General features: G+C 47.8%; 1 protein-coding gene across 2 annotated transcripts in view; it reads right to left on the bottom strand.

Annotated features, from left to right (window-relative positions):
* Positions 1 to 5,184: 5,184 nt before the first annotated feature.
* Positions 5,185 to 19,809, bottom strand: part of MTMR12 (myotubularin related protein 12) — an 82,698-nt gene continuing 68,073 nt past the window's right edge. For both annotated transcript variants that reach the window (XM_038743911.1, XM_038743912.1), the window contains 3 exons: positions 16,618 to 16,785; positions 15,197 to 15,358; positions 5,185 to 8,217 (listed from right to left, as the gene is read on the bottom strand). In XM_038743911.1, the coding sequence (XP_038599839.1) occupies positions 7,639 to 8,217; positions 15,197 to 15,358; positions 16,618 to 16,785 (909 nt within the window). In that variant the 3' untranslated portion in view covers positions 5,185 to 7,638. The remainder of the gene's footprint in view (positions 8,218 to 15,196; positions 15,359 to 16,617; positions 16,786 to 19,809) is intronic.

Raw genomic sequence — 19,809 nt, 5'->3', positions numbered from 1 at the left:
GTGGCTCTTCCCCCTCTTCCAATGTTCTCTGTTGTTCTTCAGGAAAAGCTCAGCACAGCCGCCCCAGGGCCGGGCAGCTTGCAGTAATGTGGACACCCACTCATCATCATCATCATCAATCGTATTTACTGAGCGCTTACTGTGCGCAGAGCACTGTACTAAGCGCTTGGGAAATACAAGTTGGCAACATATAGAGACAGTCCCTACCCAACAGTGGGCTCACAATCTAGAAATCTGGGTCGAGTTTGTATATATGTTTGTACATATTTATTACTCTATTATTTATTTATTTTACTTGTACGTATCTATTCTATTTATTTTATTTTGTTAGTATGTTTGGTTTTGTTCTCTGTCTCCCCCTTCTAGACTGTGAGCCCACTGTTGGGTAGGGACTGTCTCGATATGTTGCCAACTTGTACTTCCCAAGCGCCTAGTGCAGTGCTCTGCACACAGTAAGCGCTCAATAAATACGATTGATTGATTGATTGATGAGGCGTTGGATGGGCAACCATTGGAGTCTCTTGAAGCAGCATGGCTCAGTGGCAGTCTCAAAAGGTTAAGATCAAAGGCGGAATTACCTTGGTTCTGGGATAGCGGGATGGCTTGCGGACTTCCTTCATGCTCACTGTTGGACTTAGGTGGCCGGAAACTGAACAGAGGCAGAGCCAAAAGGAAGCCAGAGGTGGGAGAGGAGCAAAGGGATACAGATGGGAAGAGGGTCGGGAGGGGGAAGGGAAACTGGAAGAGGGGCAAAGGAGAGAAATGGGATGAGAGCTGCAGGTCTTCCTCTGCCATTGTCTCTTCCGCCACTTTCACTCAATCCACACTTGACCCCGGATGGGCCAATTCTCCCCGTTTTCAGCCCTGTGGTAGTCCTAGCACAAGCTTGTCAAGATGGCTCCAGGACCACGGGCCGAAAGCTTGCATAATTTGGGCCCTCAAGGATGAGGTGAGACTGCCATGGGCCTAGGGCTTATAGAAGTAGCATGGCTTAGTGGATGCTAAGAGCACAGGCCTGGGAATCAAAAGGACCTGGGTTCTAATCCCGGCTCTGCCACTTGTCTGCTGTGTGACGTTAGGCAAGTCATTTCACTTCTCTGTGCCTCAGTTACCTCATCTGGAAAGTGTGAGTCCTATGTGGGACAGGGACTTTGTACAAACCAATTACCTTGTACTTACCCAAAGCTTAGTACAGTGCCTGGCACATACGAAGCACTTAAGAAATACCACAGTTATTATTATTACATGACAAGGGTTGCCCTCCTGTCATCCTCCTCGGCCCTTCCTTCTTAAGGGATCCCTTCCATCATCTTAGACATCCAACTTCATCTCTCTCCTTTAGGTTCTTAAGGTTTAAACCCCTAGACTGTGAGCCCGTTGTTGGTTAGGGACCATCTCTATATGTTGCCAACTTGTACTCCCCAAGTGCTTAGTACAGTGCTCTGCACACAGTAAGCACTCAATAAATACAATTGAATGAATGAATGAATTCTGAGTCCATCCAACCTAAATCTTCTCACCTACTACTGAACGTCCATTCTTAGTCCTCCCCTCTCTACTACTCTGTTAATCTTTTGCCTTTTTTATAAGCAGATGCTAGTTAGGGTTATCACAAGGGAGAACTCTGGACAGCTTCAAGAGGAGGAAGTACTAGTAGATAAAAAAAGATTGATGAGAAAACCTCCAGAAAAGGCTTCTTGGTATTTTGCCATCCGTTTCCTCTCTTCTTCATTCATAAAGTTCTCATCCAGCTTTCCTAGTTCCTTAAACCTCAAGAACTCATTGCTTTCTAATCACCTGTGTATATGTTTTGTTGTCTGTCTCCCCTTTCTAGACTGTGAGCCCGTTGTTGGGTAGGGACCATCTCTATATGTTGCTGACTTGTACTTCCCAAGCGCTTAGTACAGTGCTCTGCACACAGTAAGCGCTCAATAAATACAATTGAATGAATGAATGAAAGTAAAACCCACAATTCTCTAAAATTAGAGCACAGAAGAGGAGTCGACAGAGAACAAGTAATCCATTAAATCTAATCTTCCTGAATTGACCCTTCACCTCTGAGTCTATCAAGAAGTCACATGAGAGGTCACGTTGGAATTTAATGTGCTTAGGTGCTGCTATTCACCTCCATCTACCTGGTAAGGGCCTCACTGGCTCCTCTGTCAATAATAATAAAGCCTTCGATGGGTAGAGCGCTGTTATTTTCCCAAAGGCTTTCACATTCATGATTGTATTTTTTTTCCCAACCATATCCCCGTGAGACGGAGAGAAGCGAGCATTAATTATCCCAAGGGGTGCGAAGTTTCCATTCTGAGCATGGAGAAGGCGCATCGGCAGGGTGGGTGTAGGGGTTGGGCACAACGCCTTCTGCCCAGTCCTCGAAACGCCACGAGGAAGACTCCCCATCTGATTCTCCCAGGCATCCTAGTGGGAGCACTGGGGTGGGCCAGGAGCCGGCGTTCAAGGGCTGGCACTGGCCCTCAGTGGCTTCTGGTTCGAAAGCCACAGTTCTTTGGCTGCCCCCATCATTCATTCATTCACTTACTGTATGCAGAGCTCTGTACTACGCGCTTGAGAGAGTCCACTATAAAAATAAAGACACATTCCCTGCCCTCAATGAGCTTACAGTCTAGAGGGGGAGACTAGCATTAACAAAAATACATCACAGATCTGTACATAAGTGCAGAGGGGGTAGGAGGGGGGATGAATAAAGGGGGCAAGTCAGGGCGACGCAGAAGGGAGTGGGAGAAGAGGAAAGGAGGGCTTAGTTAGGGAAGGCTTCTTGGAGGCGATTTGCCTTCAATAAGGCTTTGAAGGGAGGGAAGTGATTGTCAGATATGAAAAGAGAGGGTGTCCCAGGCCAGAGGTAGGAAAAGGGCAAGGGCTTGGTGACGAGATAGATGGGATCAAGGTACAGTGAGAAGGTTAGCATTACAGGAGCGAAGTGTGTGGGCTGGATTGGAGCCAAGTGAGGTAGGAGGGGGCAAGGTGATTGAGTGCTTTAAAGCCACTGGTGAGGAGTTTGTTTGATGAGGCACCGTACCTCGTTCTCGCCTGTCCCGCCATCGACTCCCGGCCCACGTCATCCCCCGGGCCTGGAATGCCCTCCCTCTGCCCATCCGCCAAGCTAGCTCTCTTCCTCCCTTCAAGGCCCTACTAAGAGCTCACCTCCTCCAGGAGGCCTTCCCAGACTGAGCCCCTTCCTTCCTCTCCCCCTCGTCCCTCTCCATCCCCCCATCTTACCTCCTTCCCTTCCCCACAGCACCTGTATATGTGTTTGTACATATTTATTACTCTTTCTATTTATTGATTTATTTTACTTGTACATATCTATTCTATTTATTTTATTTTGTTAGTACGTTTGGTTTTGTTCTCTGTCTCCCCCTTCTAGACTGTGAGCCCACTGTTGGGTAGGGACTGTCTCTATATGTTGCCAACTTGTACTTCCCAAGCACTTAGTACAGTGCTCTGCACACAGTAAGCGCTCAATAAATATGACATTGATTGATTGATGGATTGATGAGGCGTTGGATGGGCAACCATTGGAGTCTCTTGAAGCAGCATGGCTCAGTGGAAAGAGCCCGGGCTTTGGAGTCAGAGATCATGGGTTCAAGTCCCGGCTCTGCCACTTGTCAGCTGTATGACTTTGGGCAAGTCACTTCACTTCTCTTGGCCTCAGTTACCTCATCTGTAAAATGGGGATGAAAACTGTGAGCTTCTCGTGGGACAACCTAATCACCTTGTAACCTCCCCAGAGCTTAGAACAGTGCTTTGCACATACTAAGCGCTTAATAAATGTCATTGTTATTATTACTATCAAGGAGTGGGGAAACATGGCCTGAATGTTTTCGTAGAAAAACAATCCGGGCAGCAGAGTTAAATATGGACTAGAGTGGGGAGAGGCAGGAGGCTGGGAGGTCAGCAAGGAGGCTGATACAATAATCAAGGCTGCTACAGTAATCATCTCATCTCTGGCAGGTCCCCCAGGCTGCCTGGGTGCAGTGGGCAGGGGTGAGGTGGATAATAATAATAATAATAATAATAATAATAATGATGGCATGTCTTAAGCGCTTACTATGTGCAAAGCACTGTTCTAAGCGCTGGGGGGGATTCAAGGTGATCAAGTTGTCCCATGTGGGGCTCACAATCTTAATCCCCATTTTACAGATGAGGTAACTGTAATCTTATTTAATCTTCTTTATCTTACTTATTGATCAAATCAATCTTATTGAGCGCTTACTGTGTGCAGAGCACTGTACTAAGCGCTTGGGAAGTCCAAGTTGGCAACATATAGAGATGTACATATCTCTACACTGGGCTACAAGGAGGGGCCTCCAGGGAAAATGTGCAACCAGTCCCGGTTCCTGGTGAGGACCCCAAAATCAGCAACAGTCGTGGTGTCCCCTTCTTCCCTCTCTTGCTGGGAGCGGGCAGAAGGTGGGATCACCATCTTGGCCCTACCACCTGTCCTACTCTGACCCCAAGTAGGACCGGGCCATAGTCTGGCTTCAGCTGCCCACCTTTCCTAAAAGCTATGGGGGGGAGAAGCCGTTATCTTCACCGCTCCAGTGCCAACCCCACGGGCAATCACCCCCGTGGCCCCCACGGAGTTGGGACCTACGATTATGTTCATTCTACAGGCGAGGAAAAGGTGTCTATGTGTGTCCTCTCTCCTTTGGAGCCCCACGTGGGACAAGGACTGTGTCCAACCCAATTTGCCTGTGTCCACCCCAGCGCTTAGTACAGTGCCTGGCATATAGTAAGCACTTAATACTATTATTATTATTGTTGGGAGGCCTGTTCAGTTGGTTGAGAGAAAATCTGGTCCTCATCCATTTTAGAGTTCCCTGGAGTCATCCTATTGGGTCTGCAACAAAGCAGGGTGTCTTGATACAGGGTGGAATCCACCAAGAAAGGAATAATCTCCGTGAAACAGATAATGCTAATCGAGATCTTCCTGCACTGAGTTCCTCAGCTTTTTTTTTTTAAATCTAGTTTTTAAACGAGACCAGTGTAAAACTGCTACATGTTCTTTCATCATACCACACATGCTCATGCTCTTTTAGACTGTGAGCCCACTGTTGGGTAGGGACTGTCTCTATATGTTGCCAACTTGTGCTTCCCAAGTGCTTAGTACAGTGCTCTGCACCCAGTAAGCGCTCAATAAATACGACTGATTGATGCTCATCTTTAACTGTGCTTTAATTCCTGCACTCAAATATAGTACAGTGTGATACAAGTAAACTCCAGTTGTACATACAGTAAGAAAAAGCAAAATTTACACAGATTACTGCCCCAACAGCTTATTCCTTTAAAAAAATAACAGGCAAGTTTAGAATTCAATTAAAGCTAGTTGGTATTCAGTGTAACACCTTAGAGGTATGAACAGAAATCCAGGGTACTATATACTTTAAACCAAGGTACATTTTCAATCTTGCAGTGCAGCATAACAAAGTTTAATGGCCTCACTAACTGTTCAGGGTAAGCATTTGCCCAAGTTCCCATCCTGTATAGAAATTTCCTTTAATATATAAATCCATTTAAAAATTTTGTACACAAATACAAGGTATAGAAATCTGATTGCAAATATAAATAACATAACTGTCATGATTTAACAATAGTTTAATCCTTTTCCTTCTGGACAGCAATAAAAAAGTAGAAAACATCCCTCTGCACATAGAACTATTTCTAATACAATGGCAACAACTTTCTGACTTTAAATGGAATGATTTCTGGAGCAAAGAGCAGCAATCCAAGCATTTATGAAATTCCGGTTTATTGAAGTCCAAATGCGGTATAGGCTACTGAATAAATATTCACCCTATAATACGGTAACAAAAGCTAGCTAGCTCCATAGTGTGTCGACGGAAAAGAATGTGTGAAGATTAGTGCTGGCTTAAGAAAGCTCTTAACTGGTCTGTGAAGATAGCTGAGGAACGGGTAGATTTAAAAATAGCTACTGCAAGCATAACACTGTCTCCAATATTAAGATGCATAAGGCAGAACAAGACTTGACCTTTAGTTTGGCACCCAGCTGCGTGAATCTCATCATCCTCTCAACACAAGGTCTCTCCAACAGACTGAGAAGTCAGAGCTGGGAGACTAGCGAACAGCGTACTAAACGTTTAGAAGATGGTTCAGTGCAAATTTAGAAAGTCCTCTCAGCAACAGCTTAAACATTCCTTATGGCTGTCCTTGAGCAATTCGACTACAAGTTTTGATTAACATCGAGCATTTCGGCAGGGTCCGCACTGGCTAACGCACACAGAGAAAGATAAAATATTCAATCTGAAACCTCCTCCTAAAGTCAAAGCGCCATCTCTTCTTGTGAGAGTTTTTTGCAGGAGGAAATACTGGTCCTTACAAAGTGTGCTCTTCCACATTTTAAAAATATAGAGTTTACATAGCAGGGAGGTGGGCGGGAGGGGAGAAGTTGTCAGTCATAATACATCTCTTCTATGGCTTTTTAAAAAATCACTGAGGTACTGTATGACATTCAAACATTTGATTCTAATGTTCGGAGGTTTTCCTCATTTGCCAATGGCCACATCCTACTGTCTGTAAAAAAGACAACACCGGTAGACAATTCCAGGGTCGCCACCAAGGGTGACGCCTCTTAATGCTCTAGTAATGGAGGTCTTCGGTATCAGTGCACTCTAACTGGAAATGTTCAGCTATTGCTTCAAAGCTAGGGCCACAGAGGGGAAAATTAAACCTCACTCTACTGATGGAGGTTTTCAGGGCAAACTCCAGTTTCCCAGTCCAACAAGTAGAATTAGCAGCAAGCCACTGGGGACTGAGTGTACCAAGGCAGCACAGTGTGTGTGTGTGTGTGTGTGTGTGAGAGAAAATGGTCCTAAATGGAGTGGAGTCAAGTGGGCAAGAGTGACAGGCTTTGGCCTGGAGCCCCCCAAGCCCCTCCAAAGCGGATCTCGGAGTGCCTGTGCAGCCACCAGCTCCCCGGGGGGAGCATAAAGAAGGGATGAGGATTCAGAACACTGCAAGCTGGGTGGTGAAGACAGACAGGGATGGATACATCATGTGCTGAGGGCTCAGTACACCTTTCCATAAACGTTTTGGTCTTCCTCTCTGCCCCCAATCTAGCTCTTTCGACGCACTGCTCCCACCTCCCTCCCTCGGGATGTGTCTTGTTCCTAACTGAGGGTGGCTACACAAAACTGATCATTTTTAATGACTGGGTAATTCTCTTGGCCCAGAAGGTTTGTCTTTTTTTTTTTTTTTTGGAAGGGGACGGCATCAAGAGTAAGAATATCTTGCTCACTCCTTAGCCATAATCCAGTCATCAGTGATCTTCCCTGGAGTTGTTTTATAACACTGCCATACGCAACAGAAAAGGTGTGATCCTATTTCTACGTCAAGCTGTAAACTCTCGCAAATAACTCAGGTTCCGTTGCATAGACTTTCCCCAACCGGGTTAAAAATGAGAGCCGGGTCAGCCTGGTGTCCCGGTTTTAAAATGGAAGGGTACTAGCTAAGGAGCCCCGGCACAAAACTCACCCCCCACAGATGAAACTACAGGGGATCCATTTAGTTCAGAATTCCAACTTGTTTGACGCTCCCTGCATCTTCACCCAGACTCTCCTTCTGTACAGTTTCCGGGAAGTTGAAGGCTTTCGACTACACATCACCTAGATCGACAAACTCATCTTCTCTCTTGGCTAAATCTTCCTCATCTCCCTCATCTCCCAAAGCTTTCCGAGAACCAGTGGGCAATACAGGCTTCCAGGAATGTCTCTGGAGTAAAGCAAAGGGGAACAAAGAGGACAAGCGCGTAGACTTCCTCAGGAGTGAAACGATGTCAGTTTGAAGGGATTTTTGACTGTTGTGTTTCTCGTCTATTTTCTTCTGCAGGCTCTGAACTTCTTCCATCATTTCCAAGACTTTAGCTACTGTGGTGACCATACCACCTCCCAAAATCTGGGCCTCCGGAATCCAGCGCAGGTATCGCTGGGCCCAGACTTTGATTTCTGGTCCTTCTAGATGAGGAAGCAGGAGTCCATGGTAGTCGACGGGTTTGCCGTGCCAGGTGTCATAGAACTCTCGGAAGTTATTTGGAACCTCGTCGGAGGAATTAATTAATTTGCTAATTCTCTTGCCCAGGATGTTTTTAATAAAGTGATCTGTTTCTTCCCTGAAAAATCCTTTTTTGGGAGATGACTTGGTTTGGGTGAGTGGCAAAGAAAGCTGTCGCTGATGCTGAAAAAAAAATATACATACCTTTGGTTAACAGAGGAAGCGCAGTTGAATCTGTATTACCTATTACCTCCTGTGAAATGTGTTTGCCAAAAGTTGGAGAGTAGTGTGTGTTTCTTTTAAATCCCCACTCCTCCGCATCTCTATTGTTCTTTTCAATTCTCAGGAACTTTGGGTGGCCCTCTTCACCATCATCCTCCTCCTCCTGCAGCTCCATTTTCTCCACCCTCCCCACGCCCCCAGCCCCACACAGGGCAGAACGAAATGCTTTCACTTGTGGTCAGCTCCAAATCACAGCCCGAGAGTCTTGGAAGAGAACTCTTCACATGGATAAAAGATGAGCAAACGCTTCCTCCTCTGATGGAAACAGTAGTTATCACATTATATGTGCCTTAAACTGCCTGATTGGGAGTTGTACCTAACCAGTAGTTGCTTTCAACTGCTTGGCGGTCCCTAACCGGAGACACATTCAAACTATCTCTCTGAATAGTGAGATAAGCAGTCTCCTGAGGGTGGCATGCAGCAGGAGTAGCAGAGTGCCCTCTGACCCTCCTGACATGGCTACTCCTTGGAGCTTTCAAGATGAAGGTAGACACCCCACCTCCCCCGCAGCCTGCCCCGGCCATCAAGATAGCCACCTCACATGCAGAGTCCCCACTGCCGGCCCCATCTTCTATCATATGAGGGGCAAGCTCGTTTAATTTTCTATGGAGATCCTCTGCTTCTCCATCCTTCCCCCAACAATCCTAAAGGGCTACCCCCAGAAATAAAATGGTTTGACTTTTTTTCTTAAGCGCAGGGAAGCCTAGGCTGGTGGGAAGAGGTGGGGTACACAGAGGCAGTGCTGTTTGCTATTTGGCCTGGAGGCCACAAAAATGGGGTGATACTTGGGGACCCAGAACGGTTTTCTCTGTCGGGACTGGCTGAAAAGCACCCTCCGCCAACCACGAGCTCCTAGGCCTTGGTGAACCGGTCTGCCTCCCTCTGTCCGGGGCTAGGCTCGGCTCTCCCCATTTTTGGGGAGGCGGGCGGGTGGCCCACGGGTCGACGAGGCACCCATGCAGTGAGGGGGCATATAGGGACGGCACAGAGTCAATGGAGCACAGAGCCAAGGAGAGGGGGTGCAGATCTTTCTGATCTCCCTACCTCATGTCTCTCTCCACTTCAGCCTATACTTAACTGCTGCCCGGATTACCTTTCTACAGAAATGCTCTGGGCGTTCAATCGTATTTATTGAGCGCTTACTGTGTGCACAGCACTGTACTAAGCGCTTGGGAAGTACAAGTTGGCAACGTATAGAGACGGTCCCTACCCAACAGTGGGATCACAGTCTAGAAGGGGGAGACAGATAACACACCTGGGGGGGTGTCACACACCTCCTCAAAAATCTCCGTGGCTGCCTATCAACTTTCGTATCGAGCAAAAACTCCTCATTATTGGTTTCAAAGCTCTCCATCACCTTGCCCCCTCCTATCCCACCTCCCTTCTCTCCTTCTGCAGTCCAGCCCTCACACTCTGCTCCTCTGGTGCCGCTAACCCCTTACCGTGCCTCGTTCTCGCCCGTCCCACCATTGACCTCCGGCCCACATCCTACCTCTGGCCTGGAATGCCCTCCCTCCACACATCTGCCGGACAATCGTATTTATTTATTGAGCGCTTACTGTGTGCAGAGCACTGTACTAAGTGCTTGGGAAGTACAAGTTGGCAACATATAGAGACAGTCCCTACCCAGCAGTGGGCTCACAGTCTAGAAGGGGAGACAGAGAACAAAACCAAACATATTAACAAAATAAAATAAATAGAATATATATGTACAAGCAAAATAAATAGAGTAATGAATATGTACAAACATATATACATATATACAGGTGCTGTGGGGAAGGGAAGGAGGTAAGACCCGGGGGATGGAGAGGAGGACGAGGGGGAGAGGAAGGAGGGGACAAGCATAATTCCCCCCCTTCAAAGCCCTACTGAAAGCTCAACTCTTCCAGGAGGCCTTTCCAGACTGAGCCCCCCTTTTCCTCTGCTCCTCCTCCCCTCCCCATCGCCCAACTCCCTCCCTCTGCTCTACCCTCTTCCCAGCCCCAGAACACTTGTGTATATATCTACATATTTATTATTCTATTTTATTAATGATGTGTATGTATCTATAATTCTATGGATTTATATTGATGCCTGTCAACTTATTTTGTTTTGTTATCTGTCTCCCCCCTTCTAGACTGTGAGCCCATTGTTGGGTAGGGATTGTCTCTATGTGTTGCCGAATTGTACTTTCCAAGCGCTTAGTACGATGCTCTGCAAACATCCAACTGAATGAATGAATGAATCAGCAGCAGGCCAGGGGCTGAGATGGAAGGGATGACTGGGTGACTGGTAGCATCCAGGACCACTGCGTTTCCATGCCAAGTGAGAGCATCTCCAGAGGTCAGAGCGAGCGGACATCACAGGCCAGAGGCTCTAACCACACTGCTCCGCTGCCGCTCCCGGCTCAGTCGCAGGGAGCAGGGGAGTCTGCCGGGAGTGACTTCTCCCAGTGCCAGAGAAATTCCCCAGATCCGGGTGGCACAGCTTCTCCAAACTGGCACGAAACCCTGCGGCCTCACCAGGAGCCCTAGAGCAGTTTGGCAATGCTAAATGAACGCCACTCTCTTCTAAGTGACGAGACTTGTTCACTTAGATGCTGCAACTACAAAGGGGTTTTAAATGAGGTCGTGAATCTTGGCCTCACCCTCTCTCCACGGAGATTTGAGAAGCAGCATGGCTCAGTGGCAAGAGCCCGGGCTTAGGGGTCAGAGGTCATGGATTCTAATCCCGACTCCGCCACTTGTCTGCTGTGTGACTTTGGGAAAGTCACTTAACGTCTCTGGGCCTCAGTTACCTCATCTGTAAAATGGGGATCAATACTGTGAGCCCCCCATGGGACAACCTAATCACCTTGTATGCCCCCCAGAGCTTAGCACATAGTAAGTGCTTAACAAATGCCATCATCGTTTGGCTCTCTGGCACTGCTGCCAGTTTGGAGCCCTCCCAAACAGCAACTGTCCTCCCCAAAACAGAGTTGAATTCAGATTCATCCAGCAACGCATATGGATGGACTGCCAGACGCCTTGTGGATAAGGGAGATGCCACAGAAGTGAAAGCAACGTGCTCTGTGGATCAGGCTTCTTCCTGTATTGGACCAAGTCCTCCAATTCATTCATTCATTCACTCAACTGTATTTATTGAGTGCTTACTGTGTGCAGAGCCCACTGTTGGGTAGGGACTGTCTCTATATGTTGCCAATTTGTACTTCCCAAGCGCTTAGTACTGTGCTCTGCACATAGTAAGCGCTCAATAAATACGATTGATTGATTGATTGATTGATTGCAGAGAACTGCACCAATCTCTCGGTAGGCATTGGGCAGGTACCACCCCAACTTCAGGCCGGGAGGGCTGAGAGTTCTTTACCAGCAGGTAAAGAACTGTGTGAACCACTCGGCACTTGTGACTGCCCTTGGACGCCCCGCAATCTACTTTCTTGCATTTCAGATAGAGTTCAACTGTCTCAACAGAACTAAGCAGGCAGCAAACCAATGGCGGGAATCCTTTGGACTGGAGAACCTCTAATTTATTTACTTATTTATATGAATGTCTGTCTCCCCCTCTAGACTGTAAGCCCACTGTGGGCAGGGAATGTGTCTTTTTGTTATAGTGTACCACTCGACCTTGTATCTTCCTCTGTGCTTAGAACAGTGCTTGGCACACCTTTTAGACTGTGAGCCCACTGTTGGGTAGGGACTGTCTCTATATGTTGCCAACTTGTACTTCCCAAGAACTTAGTGCAGTGCTCTGCACACAGTAAGCGCTCAATAAATACGACTGATTGATTGATTGATAGTAAGTGCTCAACAAATACCATCATTATTATTACCAAGTGCATAGTACAGTGGCTTGCACACAGTAAGCACTCAATAAATATGACAATGAATGAATGAATGACCGTAACATGTTGCTGTAAGCTATGACTCAATGGTATTTTACAAACAAATGGCCACGGCATCCATTGTTCAATTAACCCTTTGTGGCTTTACACCAGGTATAGGTGCGTCATAGTTTCCATGACAATGCTACATGGATTTTTCACTTTTGCTGGACATCATGGCAGGCCGGACACTGGACACAACTCCTAGCCAGGTGTGTCTCACTCTTATCCTGGAGGATTGGGTGAATTGAAGTGCTCCAGACTGGAGAAGAAGGGCAGGGACGGTCATTGTCAATTTTAGGGACGAGGGGGCACTTTTCACTGTGAGGAAACCATTCATTCATTCAATTGTATTTATTGAGCGCTTACTGTGTGCACAGCACTGTACTAAGCACTTGGGAAGTACAAGTTGGCAACATATTCATTCATTAAATCGTATTTATTGAGCGCTGTCTGCAGAGCACTGTAGTAAGCACTTGGGAAAGTACAAGTTGGCAACATATTCATTCATTTAATCGTATTTATTGAGCACTTACTGTGTGCAGAGCACTGTACTAGGCGCTTGGGAAGTACAAACCAGATTCAAAGCATTAACATCACAAGGTGTCTTTCCTAGTCAGTCGTATTTATTGAGTACTTACCATGTGTAGAGTGCTGTACCAAGCGCTTAGGAGAATACACTGTAAGAATATAATGGACACATCCCCTGTCCACAATGGGTTTACAGTCTAGAGCAGGATACAGACATTATTATCAATAAATTACAGATCTATACATACGGGTTGTGGGGCTGGGAAGGGGATGAATAAAGGGAGCAAGTCAGGGCAATGCAGAAGGAAACTGAAGAAAAGGAAAAGAGGGCTTAGTCAGAGAGGGCCTCTTGGAGGAGACTGGCCTTCAATAAGGCTTTGAAGGAGGTGGGGAGAGTAATTGTCTGTCAGATATGACTGAGGGAGGGCATTCCAGGCCAGAATCAATCAATCGTATTTATTGAGCGCTTACTGTGTGCAGAGCACTGTACTAAGCGCTTGGGAAGTACAAGTTGGCAACATATAGAGACACTCCCTACCCAACAGTGGGCTCACAGTCTAGAAGGTGGGCTCACAGTCTAGAAGAAGTACAAAATGGGCAAGGGGTTTCCCAGTAAACACCAGGGTTGGGCAAAACCCTGACCCTGAGTGGTCCTGGCTGGCCACTGATACAGATCCACATACATTCATTCATTCAATCACATTTATTGAGCCCTTACAGTGCGCAGAGCACTGTACTAAGCAGTTGGGGGAGTACAATAGTACAAGGCAAATCCCTGAGCTGCTGGATGGGGTGGGAACCGAGGGGTGTATGGAGGGCAGCCTGTATGTGGTAGGTTCAACTCTTCGGAGCTCTGCTGGAAACACACTCGTTCCCACCGCTGAAAAACTTCTCTCCCCACTCTAACCTGTGGCAACAGCCCAACAAGTTTGCCAAACCAGGTAAGTGGGGAGGTAAAACTGCTCACCCCTGCAGCCCCAGGGGTTGCTCCAAGAGACTAACCAATCCAGCTCAATCTGATCTCAGCCCAGAGGACCCAGAAAACCAGGACAGTTTGGGGTTTTTTCTCCTTTTTTGGGCTTATTATATACCAGACAGTGTACTAAGTGTTGGGATAGATTCAAGTTAATCAGGTTGGACAGTCCATGTCCCACATGGGGCTCACAGTCTTAATCCCCGTTTTACAGATGAGGTGATTGAAGCACAGAGAAGTTAAGTGACTTGCCTAAAGTCACGGAGCAGACAAGTAGGGATATGATTAACTGATTGATAAATATGATTGACTCGCGCATCTGGGATTAGAACCCAAGTCCTCTGAGTCCCAGGCCCATGCTCTATCCACTCGGCCATTTTATTTACTATGGTTCCCGGGGTCTTACATTGCGGGAAGAGGGATGCCTGGATCAAACTGGATTTCTGGCCCACCCAAGAGTTTAGGGCCAAGCCGGGAGGCTGGGTTTTGGCTGGCTGCCACACGCCTCTAGGATCTCCCTAACCAGCAGAATGGCAGCTCCTGCCACTTGTAGAGCCACCATAGTTCCACCATAGACGGGCACTTGTCTCTAAGAATTAGCAGCTCTCAGGAACAGCCGAATGCATGCCGGTCACGATGCGCTGCTGAGTTCTGCCTCCTCAGAAATGAGCCAGGGGTCAAGACGGGGGTCATGGCAGGGCTAGAAAGGATCTGAAACCTCCTTTGAACAGGGTTCCCAAAGGCCTCGGGGCTAGGGCTGAGTGGGACATAGCCAGAAGCTTGGGTGGGACTGGCCTTCCCAGGAAAAGAGAGGAGGCAAGTTTTCCTGGTGGCTTCTTGGAGCAAATGTCACACCCAGAAACACCACAGGGAATGGCAATTTTAAAAACTAGGTTTACTCCTGAAGTCAGGGTAAACAAACCACCCCATGTTTGCTTTTCTTTTTAAGGCACACTCAAACTGAGGGGAAAACAACGGCCTGTGTCCCCTTCTAGACTGTGAGCCCCCCTTCTAGACTGTGAGCCCGCCTTCTAGACTGTGAGCCCCCCTTCTAGACTGTGAGCACGTTGTTGGGTAGGGACCGTCTCTGTATGTTGCCAACTTGTACTTCCCAAGCGCTTAGTACAGTGCTCTGCACACAGTAAGCGCTCTACAAACACGATTGAATGAATGAATGGGCTATAGGAATAGCAGGAAAAGGGATATAAGCCACACTTCAGGAGTTAAGAGGCATATCAATTTCAGGGTAGGTGTGAGGCCTCTCCCTGCTCTTCCTTAGGGCTGCGGCAGATTCCAGTCTTTTTAGCGGCACATTAAAATGGAGCTGATTTTCACCAGTGCAAAATGATCTTCCAGATGCAGAGTTCTAATGAGGCCCTTTAAACCCTGTTGCCGGTCTTGGCTCAAGGAATGGACAGCATTTCCTGCCAACGGTAAGATCTACAGGACCTGAGCTACATTCGGCTCTTATGATTTCTGGACAGACAAGGGGAGTTCAGAAACTTGGGCGAGCTTACCTTGAAGGGTGTTGCTTTCTTCTGGCTTCTTTCCAACTTGGGCTTCTCCACATAAAGAGGGTTGTTGAGCAGGGACAGGGCCTTGGGTTCAAACTGCACAGACCAATCCCAGACAGAGAGGAGATTCAAAGGCCTGTTTTGTGCATCCTGGCTTTCCCCAGCCTGCCAAAACAAGCACAGGTTAAGTCTGCCAAGGAGAGACAGAGAAAGGGCCTGAACAAAATTTGACTGGGCAGGAATCAGGTCAAAATTCCCTTTCCATCATGATTTTATGCATTTTACCATTTATAGAACGCTTTCACATTTGTCAGTTACTCATTGGAAGCAAGAGAGCAAGGAATGCAACTTCCCATCATTTACATCGTCCCCGTAGACAGAGGGTGTCAATGGTTGGTAACCTGGGGGATGCAATCAATCGATAAATTATTGAGTGCTTCTGTGTACAGAGCACTGTATTAAGCGGTTGGGAGAATATAATGTACAGAGTTGGTAGCATGGCATAATGGATAGCGCCGGGCCACAAGCAGCATGGCCTAGTGGACAGAGCACATGCCTGGGAGTCAGAAGGACCTGGGTTCTAATTCCAGCTCCTGTCTGCTGTGTGGCCTTGGGCAAATCACAACTTCTCTGTGCCTCAGTTACCTCATCTGTAAAACGGGGATTAAGACTGAGGGCCCCATGTGGGACAGGAACAAAATCCAACCTGTTTAGCTTCTATCTACCCCAGTCCTTAGTAAGGTGCCTAAGCACCACAGTAAGCACTTAAATACCTTTTTTTTTAAAAAAAAAAAGGAGCTACAATCTAGACAATTCACAATGGTTTTTGCATGTGGTTTTGCTTGTGCTAGTCAGCTGACCATCACACAGCTGAATTAATGAGGAAAGGCACAGAAAACTTTTGGCATGATTTCACCAAGAAAAAGCTGCTTGTGGGCAGGGAAAGTGTTTACCAACTCTGTTCTACTGTACTTTCCCAAGTGCTTAGTTTAGTGCTCCAAACACAGTAGGAGCTCAATAAATACTACTGGTTGATTCACTGATGATATCCCTTACACAAGAGTGGGGGGTAAGAGATCCGCAGGCACCTTACCCTGTGCCACAGAGCTGAGCATAGAACAGGCAGCCCTCTTGCAGGCATTTTCTTATATTTAGCCTGCTTGGGAGATTAATAGGACTCATCAAACAGTAAACAAAAGCCCAATTCCTCACTCCCCCAATCTTCCTGTTTTCTACCTCTATAAAACTCCATTTAGCAGAGTTCTGAGTTCCTTCACTGACTTATAACTTCAAGTGCAAGTCCTCAGTGAGTACAAAAAAGAGAAAAGTCTGTCGTGCCGAGAGTGTGTTTTACCACGTATTTTAAAGGGGGAAAATTTACAGACGACACATCTAGTATGCTGGATCTTATTAGCAACGCCTACCAGATTACTATCCTTTTGACAAGGCGAATTGAAGAAGAAGGTGCTAAAAATCGGTATGTACAGGCTATCCGACAGAACGGTCAAGTAAGTCTCCGTGAATTCGAACGCCGGAGGATACTGTTGTACCAACTGCCAGACACAATCCAAGAAAAGCAGGAAAACAGGAACCTAAATGGAAACAAAAGAAATCTGAAGACAGCAGGTCCATAAAGCAATCACAAGCCAGGGGAAATGGTGACATCAATAGGTGAGGAAGAATTTCTTCATGTTGTGCTTGCTGGCAAATCCAACCAGGCAGTGCTTTATCGATGTCTATCATTTTTGCAAAACACTTGCTACACACCCATTCCCAACCTGTAAACTCCTCCTCTAAACAATCAATCAATCAATCGTATTTATTGAGCGCTTACTATGTGCAGAGCACTGTACTAAGCGCTTGGGAAGTACAAATTGGCAGCACATAGAGACAGTCCCTGCCCAACAGTGGGCTCACAGTCTAAAAGGGGGAGACAGAGAACTGAACCAAACATACCAACAAAATAAAATAAGTAGGATAGAAATGTACAAGTAAAATAAATAAATAAATAAATAAATAGAGTAATAAATATGTACAACCATATATACATATATACAGGTGCTGTGGGGAAGGGAAGGAGGTAAGACGGGGGGATGGAGAGGGGGACGAGGGGGAGAGGAAAGAAGGGGCTCAGTCTGGGAAGGCCTCCTGGAGGAGGTGAGCTCTCAACAGGGCCTTGAAGGGAGGAAGAGAGCTAGCTTGGCGGATGGGCAGAGGGAGGGCATTCCAGGCCCGGGGGATGACGTGGGCCGGGGGTCAATGGCGGGACAGGCGAGAGCGAGGTACAGTGAGGAGATTAGTGGCGGAGGAGCGGAGGGTGCGGGCTGGGCTGGAGAAGGAGAGAAGGGAGGTGAGGTAGGAGGGGGCGAGGTGATGGACAGCCTTGAAGCCCAGGGTGAGGAGTTTCTGCTTGATGCGCAGATTGATCGGTAGCCATTGGAGGTTTTTGAGGAGGGGAGTAATATGTCCAGAGCGTTTCTGGACAAAGATAATCCGGGCAGCAGCATGAAGTATGGATTGAAGTGGAGAGAGACACGAGGATGGGAGATCAGAGAGAAGGCTAGTGCAGTAGTCCAGACGGGATAGGATGAGAGCTTGAATTAGCAGGGTAGCGGTTTGGATGGAGAGGAAAGGGCGGATCTTGGTAATGTTGCGGAGCTGAGACCGGCAGGTTTTGGTGACGGCTTGGATGTGAGGGGTGAATGAGAGAGCGGAGTCGAGGATGACACCAAGGTTGCGGGCTTGTGAGACGGGAAGGATGGTAGTGCCGTCAACAGAGATGGGAAAGTCAGGGAGAGGACAAGGTTTGGGAGGGAAGACAAGGAGCTCAGTCTTCGACATGTTGAGCTTTAGGTGGCGGGCGGACATCCAGATGGAGATGTCCTGAAGGCAGGAGGAGATGCGAGCCTGGAGGGAGGGGGAGAGAGCAGGGGCAGAGATGTAGATCTGGGTGTCATCAGCGTAGAGATGATAGTTGAAGCAGTGGGAGCGAATGAGGTCACCAAGGGAGTGAGTGTAGATTGAGAACAGAAGGGGACCAAGCACTGAACCTTGGGGAACCCCCACAGTAAGAGGATGGGAGGGGGAGGAGGAGCCTGCAAAAGAGACTGAGAAAGAACGACCGGAGAGATAAGAGGAGAACCAGGAGAGGACGGAGTCTGTGAAGCCAAGGTCAGATAATGTGTTGAGGAGAAGGGGGTGGTCCACAGTGTCAAAGGCAGCTGAGAGGTCGAGGAGGATTAGGACAGAGTATGAGCCGTTGGATTTGGCAAGCAGGAGGTCATTGGTGACCTTTGAGAGGGCAGTTTCCATGGAATGAAGGGGACGGAAGCCAGACTGGAGGGGGTCGAGGAGAGAGTTGTTGTTGAGGAATTCTAGGCAGCGCGTGTAGACAACTCGTTCAAGGAGTTTGGAAAGGAATGGTAGGAGGGATATGGGACGATAACTAGGAGGTGAGGTGGGGTCAAGAGAGGGTTTTTTTAGGATGGGAGAGACATGGGCATGTTTGAAGGCAGAGGGGAAGGAACCAGTGGAGAGTGAGCGGTTGAAGATGGAAGTTAAGGAGGGGAGAAGGGATGGAGCGAGAGATTTCATAAGATGAGAGGGAATGGGGTCAGAAGCACAGGTGGCCGGAGTAGCACTTGAGAGGAGGGAGGAGAGTTCCTCTGAGGATACCGCTGGGAAGGATGGGAGAGTAGCAGAGAGTGTTGAGAGCCGGGAGGTTGGAGAAAGGGGGGAAGAGACTTTGGGGAGGTCGGACCTGATGGATTTAATTTTGTTAATGAAGTAGGAGGCCAGATCGTTGGGGGTGAGGGAAGGAGGAGGGGGAGGAACCGGGGGCCTGAGAAGGGAGTTGAATGTACGGAAGAGCTGGCGGGGGTGATGGGCATGGGTGTCAATAAGGGAGGAGAAATAGTTTTGTCTGGCAGAAGAGAGGGCTGAGTTAAGGCAGGAAAGGATAAACTTGAAGTGGACGAGGTTGGCATGGTGTTTAGACTTTCGCCAGCAGCGTTCAGCAGCTCGAGCATAAGAGCGAAGGAGGCGGACAGTGGCAGTGATCCAGGGCTGTGGGTTAGTGGTGCGAGAGCGGCGAAGGGAAAGGGGAGCGAGCGAGTCTAGCTGAGTAGAAAGGGTAGAGTTGAGAGCAGTAATCTGATCATCAAGACTGGGTAGAGAGGAGAGGGCGGCGAGGTGGGGTGTGAGGCGCTCCGAAAGATGGGTGGGGTCCAGAGAGCGGAGATCTCTAGACTGTAAACCCTTTGTGGGCAGGAACTGTGTCTAACAATTCTATTATATTGTTCTCTCCCAAGCGCTTACTATAGTGCTCTGCATAAAGTGCTCAAGAAATGACTGTTTGTGCATGTGTCTGTGCGTGCTTGCACATGAACTCCCACACAAGGCTGTCTTCAGGACTTGCATATGCTCTCACATCTGTTACAGCGGGGTCTCCCCTCCCCACCTCGGATCAATCAATCAATCAATTGTATTTATTGAGCGCTTATTGTGTGCAGAGCACTGTACTAAGCGCTTGGGAAGTACAAGTTGGCAACATATAGAGACAGTCCCTACCCAACAGTGGTCTCACAGTCTAGTAGGGGGAGACAGAGAACAAAACA

This window comes from Tachyglossus aculeatus, chromosome 3 (genome assembly GCF_015852505.1).
Source record: "Tachyglossus aculeatus isolate mTacAcu1 chromosome 3, mTacAcu1.pri, whole genome shotgun sequence".
NCBI classification, from domain to species: domain Eukaryota; kingdom Metazoa; phylum Chordata; class Mammalia; order Monotremata; family Tachyglossidae; genus Tachyglossus; species Tachyglossus aculeatus.
The sequence above is the reverse complement of the archived record's forward strand: the minus strand, read 5'-3'. Positions and strand labels throughout refer to the sequence as shown.